At 30.3% G+C, this 6,591-nt stretch overlaps 1 protein-coding gene across 4 annotated transcripts in view; it reads left to right on the forward strand.

The window, feature by feature from the left end:
* The first annotated feature begins 4,514 nt into the window (after positions 1-4,514).
* The window catches only part of LOC119614589 (GATA zinc finger domain-containing protein 10), a 23,070-nt gene continuing 20,993 nt past the window's right edge, over positions 4,515-6,591 (forward strand). For 2 of the 4 annotated variants that reach the window (XM_037970700.1, XM_037970703.1), the window contains exon 1: positions 4,517-4,994. In XM_037970700.1, the coding sequence (XP_037826628.1) occupies positions 4,932-4,994 (63 nt within the window). In that variant the 5' untranslated portion in view covers positions 4,517-4,931. Of the gene's footprint in view, positions 4,995-6,591 lie in introns of all 4 variants that reach the window. The other 2 variants (XM_037970702.1, XM_037970701.1) reach the window with 2 other exon arrangements.

Genomic DNA, 6,591 nt, shown 5'->3' on the forward strand with positions numbered 1-6,591 from the left:
CAAAATATTGATTTTAGTATTCATAGGGAGCTAGATTCAGAAATTTAATGTAAACCATGTCCTTCAACGTAATTATCCTACTTCTCAAATATATTTTAAAATTTCTTGGGATTATTGGATGAACGGTTTTTTCTCAAATTTTGATTTTGAAACATTTGAAAAAAACTGCTGATCTTATGAGGTCAAGAAAAAACCAATTCAATTTCGGGTACATTGTCTTAAAGAGAAACTTATCTGAGATATCCTAAAAATTTTAATAATATCCGGATGGGATAAGGTCTTGAAGCGTTACCATGATGTACTATTGCGATTTATTTTGCAAAATTTTCGGACAATGATAATGTTAAACGAATCTGTTAGATTTGGTAGTGTTAGTTAGTTAGTTAGTTAGTTAGTTAGTTAGTTAGTTAGTTAGTTAGTTAGTAGTTAGTTAGTTAGTTAGTTAGTTAGTTAGTTAGTTAGTTAGTTAGTTAGTTAGTAGTTAGTTAGTTAGTTAGTTAGTTAGTTAGTAGTTAGTTAGTTAGTTAGTTAGTTAGTTAGTTAGTTAGTTAGTTAGTTAGTTAGTTAGTTAGTTAGTTAGTTAGTTAGTTAGTTAGTTAGTTAGTTAGTTAGTTAGTTAGTTAGTTAGTTAGTTAGTTAGTTAGTTAGTTAGTTAGTTAGTTAGTTAGTTAGTTAGTTAGTTAGTTAGTTAGTTAGTTAGTTAGTTAGTTAGTTAGTTAGTTAGTTAGTTAGTTAGTAGTTAGTTAGTTAGTTAGTTAGTTAGTAGTTAGTTAGTTAGTTAGTTAGTTAGTTAGTTAGTTAGTTAGTTAGTTAGTTAGTTAGTTAGTTAGTTAGTTAGTTAGTTAGTAGTTAGTTAGTTAGTTAGTTAGTTAGTAGTTAGTTAGTTAGTTAGTTAGTTAGTTAGTTAGTTAGTTAGTTAGTTAGTTAGTTAGTTAGTTAGTTAGTTAGTTAGTTAGTTAGTAGTTAGTTAGTTAGTTAGTTAGTTAGTTAGTTAGTTAGTTAGTTAGTTAGTTAGTTAGTTAGTTAGTTAGTTAGTTAGTTAGTTAGTTAGTTAGTTAGTTAGTTAGTTAGTTAGTTAGTTAGTTAGTTAGTTAGTTAGTTAGTTAGTTAGTTAGTTAGTTAGTTAGTTAGTAGTTAGTTAGTTAGTTAGTTAGTTAGTTAGTTAGTTAGTAGTTAGTTAGTTAGTTAGTTAGTTAGTTAGTTAGTAGTTAGTTAGTTAGTTAGTTAGTTAGTTAGTTAGTTAGTTAGTTAGTTAGTTAGTTAGTTAGTTAGTTAGTTAGTTAGTTAGTTAGTTAGTTAGTTAGTTAGTTAGTTAGTTAGTTAGTTAGTTAGTTAGTTAGTTAGTTAGTTAGTTAGTTAGTTAGTTAGTTAGTTAGTTAGTTAGGTAGTTAGTTAGTGAGTTAGTTAGTAGTTAGTTAGTTAGTTAGTTAGTTAGTTAGTTAGTTAGTTAGTTAGTTAGTTAGTTAGTTAGTTAGTTAGTTAGTTAGTTAGTTAGTTAGTTAGTTAGTTATTGTTTCTGATCTTGCATATTACGGCTGAAGAAGCCTCTTTCTTAAGTATCAACTTATGGCCTTTATACAAATTCCACTCTGGTATTTCATTCCTCCTTACTTCTAGGGATTATTAACCCGACTACAACGATTTACTTTTTAAGAGTGTCGTACTAAAATACCCACTTTTAATTACAAGTGTTGTAAAATTGTTGCTAAGAACACATCATCATATTACCACTCCAGGTTAAGCTAACGGCGGCCGTATAAAATAATTTATACTCATATTTATATTTACTAGTTAATGCCAGTTTATTTATTGTTGCCATAATAAATGTTTAACTAGACTATGAACACTTTGAAAAACACAAAATTTAATTCAAAGGAAAAAAAGTCAAAGTAACATCAAATACTGAGCTCATTTTATGATGACAATTAAAGTTGAAAACAAACAAGAAACCAAATAAATTGCGCAATATATAAATAAATACTGAGACATTATTTAGACTACTAAATGCAGAAGTTTTCTGAAAAAAAAAATATTAGCACTTTGTTTTAAGTAACACGAATTGATTGTTCTTTAATTCTTATTTAAATAATTTGTTATTTGTGTTAAATATTTCGTTGTTTAAAACAAAATTTACAGATTTGATTGAAATTATAATTGATTCTATTAATTTTTTAATTGACTGAACAAATATTTCTAGTCTTCGTTTGTCTTCTAGCTTTTTTATATTTTCTATTAATTTGTTTAAGATTTATAATTCCTAAATAGTTAATAATATTATAGACGTAATAAGTAAAAGTAAATTATTCCTTTAACATTGCGTGTATTCAATTAATATTTTAATTGTTCCTAGTTATTGTATTTTTAATAAATTTTCAATACAACTGTTCATTTGATTAATAGACTAAATAATTTAGGATTTCATTTTTATTAAATATTTAATTTATATAACGAAAGAATTAACTAATTTTAGAATTTGATTATTTCATAATTGAAAATAATTACAAACATATCTTTTCAGTGAAGAAAATCTGTGTTAAAAAAACACAAAATAGAAAATTTCTTAGAAATTAAAATTCATCAATTATTAACTTTATTGGCAAAGTTATCCTAGTGACCCTGTAATATAATGGGTGGCCACGATTATTTGGAATTTATACCCTATTTTCAATATGAAAATGCAACTGGTCTTTATGAACTTTGAATTTGGAAATATTGAAAATATAGTACAGGTAATTTATATTTAATCTGAAAACCGCACAACCATTCATCAACATTTGTTTGCTCTAAAAAAACAGAGACTTGTACTTATTTTTTCTACATTTGACATACGACGCTCACAAATAAACAAATATGATTTTTTTGTCGAAATGAATTTAGTGTTGTTTTTATATTTTTACTTTTAGTTTGTTGTTTTTATTCAGAATGTTAGTAAAAAGGAACATATGCACGGTCGCGTTACGTAGAATGCATGCAGGAGACAGAAGAGGAAAGGAAGGGAGGCAGGGAAGAAGGAAAGGAGAAGAAAAGAGGACGTGGAGCGAGCGAGCGAGCGAGCGAGCGAGCGAGCGAGCGAGCGAGCGAGCGAGCGAGCGAGCGAGCGAGGAGGAGCGAGCTAGCGAGCGAGCGAAGCGAGCGAGCGAGCGAGCGAGCGAGCGAGCGAGCGAGCGAGCGAGAGACCGAGCGAGCGAGCGAGCGAGCGAGCGAGCGAGCGAGCGAGCGAGCGAGCGAGCGAGCGAGCGAGCGAGCTAGCGACGAGCGAGCGAGCGAGCGAGCGAGCGAGCGAGCGAGCGAGAGCGAGCGAGCGATCGAGCGAGCGAGCGAGCGAGCGAGCGAGCGAGCGAGCGAGCGAGCGAGCGAGCGAGCGAGCGAGCGAGCGAGCGCGAGCGAGCGAGCGAGCGAGCGAGGAGTCGAGCGAGCGAGCGAGCGAGCGAGCGAGTCTATCTATCTATTATCTATCGAGCTATCTATCTATCTATCTATCGATCTATCTATATATCTATCTATCTATCTATCTATCTATCTAGTATATCTATCTATCTATCTATATCTATCTATCTATCTATCTATCTATCATCTATCTATCTATCTATCTCTATCTATCTGTCTGTCTGTCTGTCTATCTGTCTGTCTGTCTGTCTGTCTGTCTGTCTGTCTGTCTGTCTGTCTGTCTGTCTGCCTGTCTGTCAGTCAGGTCGTCTATCAGTGTGTCTGCCTGGCCATCAGTCAGCCAGTCTGTCTGTCTGTCTGTCCGATCTATCGTGTTCGCCTAACGATATAATAGGGTCACATTAGAAATTCACGGATCTAAGACCAAGAATTTTGTCTTATTTATTTCACACAGAGACATCCGATAGAAGCGAATTCTTCTTTTAGAGAACTCAAACTTTCGAATTCACGGATCTAAGACCAAGAATTTTGTCTTATTTATTTCACACAGAGACATCCGCTAGAAACGAATTCTTCTTTTAAAGAACTCAAAGGTTCGGAGGACTGCTCTACAAATACACGTAAAAAGAAATCAAATAAAATAAAAATTTTGTTAATAGTAAAACTAAACACGCATGCGCAATTTGTAACACACCGATACTTATCAGCAACAATAACTAAAACAGCAACAACAAGAACAACAACAGCAGTAACCTACCGACTAGAATGAATAAAAAAAATACACAACTTTTGTAAGAATCAAAATAAGTCCAAACTGTTTCAATATACATTTCATAGTATGTATAAGCGAGTACTTTCTTATCTCTGCGAATGAAAACAAGCGATAAGATAAGAAACACTAACACAGAGATACGAAATCATGATATCTATGTATCTGTAGCTGGGAATTTGTGTGTGTTGATATGAATGCAACATTTACCAAAAATATCTAGCAACAAAGTACAGGTAAAGGTGCGTTGATTTTTTTTGTTATTTAGTTGATGATTGCTAGTGTATTTGTAATAAATAAATAAATCATAATTCACATACATATGCCGATTTCTGTTTTTTTGTAGGTTTCATTATTTTCCCGCTCTTTAATTGTTCTGGTTAACCACAGGTCTCAAGAACCCTCACACACCATGACAGACGTATAAACCCCAACAATCATTTAGCATTTGAGGTTAGAGATTTTTTTTCGTACGACACTGTTTCAGTATTGGTTTCAATTGTCTCATTACGTTGGTAGTGGTTAACGATCCTCTTCAGTTCCGTGGTTTTTGGGCAAAAATAGGTGTTAAAACGCGCAATGCGTCGCGTCTTCAATAGCGTTAACTTGACGGAAATAAAACGGAAAAAAATTGTATAAATTATTTTTGATAAAACAATTGTAATCGGATGAAGTGAAAGCGCTATTTTTATAAAAAAATTATAATATAAAATTTAAAAAAAATTATTATTTAAAATAAAAGTTTTATATACATTTTTATCGCTAATTTTTTTGTATGCAAATATTAAGTTCCATGGTGTGTGAAAGTGCTGTTATACATTCAAAAATGCATCTTAAGGTAAATTCAAGAATAGATAACTTATATCTCTGAATTATTATCTATCATTGATTATGATAAAAAAAAAAGATATTAAACAAAAACATGTTTTAAAAAATAATGCTTATTGTAAACATGAATTGAATAAAATTATATATTTTTTTTAATAAAAATTAATGTGAATAAGTGTGAATGTTATAATTTTTCCATAAAATATATAATTTCTATGTGAATTGAAATCTGAAGCAGAATATGAACTTAAAATAAGCGACAACTAGAGAAATTAATTCTGAAGCAATACAGTTTTTTTTTAACGCTGAAAGTTCCTTACACCTGCTGTATGAAGGAAATATATTTCTCTGAGAAAAGTTTATCCGAAGTTTTGAAATGTGATAAATTTTGAAAAAAGTTAAATTTAAAAAAAATATCTATAAAAAAATAAATAAAAATTTTATATATTTAATTATAATGGCATTGTAACTGTTATTCGAATCTTAGTATCTTATCCATATGCGATATGCGATATGCCACGCCCACTATATTTGGTACTTCCATGTCTTAAATATTTTATATTCAAACGATACGATTCATACTCACGCAAAATTTGGTGACTCTAGCTGTTATAGTATCCCTGATATATAAATTTTAGTGTTTAATTTATATAAGAGATGCCACGCCCACTATTGTTAGTTCGCCCATTTTTACCCTAACTGTTCATATCGATGTCAAAGTTTAACGTGACGACTTAGCTATAATAATTTCTTAGAAAAACAAATTTTATTATTTGATTAATATGATAAATGCCACGCCCACTGATTCTAGACCGCCCATTTTCCACATAAATTTAACCCCAATATTTCAACAAATTTGAATTAAAAACGAAAATTTTCTAGGAAGTTTCAACATATTTTTACGATATCGCAAAATAAGAAAACGACCCACAATTTTTATTCTTAACTACTCCTCCTTAAAACTATTTTCACACATTATTATAAAATTTTTATTATTTTGAAATTAAATGAACAATATAATAATGAAAATAATTAAATGACAGCTAGCCTTTAATGACAGTTTAACACGTTACAAAACTAATAAATTATAAAACAAAATTTTAATGTATAAAAACCCAACACAGAGAAAAAAACCTTAAAATTAAAACTGAAGAAAAAAATTTTGGTCATAAAAATTTAAGAGTGGGTTTATGGGTTTTACAAAAACGAAAAAAAAAACAGACACCACAAACGAAAGCATTGAGAAGGCGGCATTTTATAAACAATTAGGGGAAAAAAAACTAAATTGATAAGAAATTAATAAAATATAAAAAGGTTTTAAGCCCACATAAGAAAACAGTCACAAAAAATAGAAATTTAAAAAAGATTCACCTTTTTCTACTCTTCATCTACAATTGTTATAATAATGAAAAGTGTCACTTAAATGCCGCAAAAAAAATTTAGGCGCGTGTCTAATACAACTATCTATAAGATGCAGATAAGAATTGATATAGAATTTCATTGAGAAGAATGAAAAACCATTTGATGAGTTTAATTTTAAAAGGTTATAGGAAATTGTTTTATATTTAAGAGTGATAATTGAAAGCAACTGTTGTGCAATAATAATC

This window comes from Lucilia sericata, unplaced genomic scaffold, assembly GCF_015586225.1.
Source record: "Lucilia sericata isolate MDLA Ls3-8-SP2 unplaced genomic scaffold, ASM1558622v1 Contig003105F_arrow, whole genome shotgun sequence".
Taxonomy (NCBI): Eukaryota; Metazoa; Arthropoda; class Insecta; order Diptera; family Calliphoridae; genus Lucilia; species Lucilia sericata.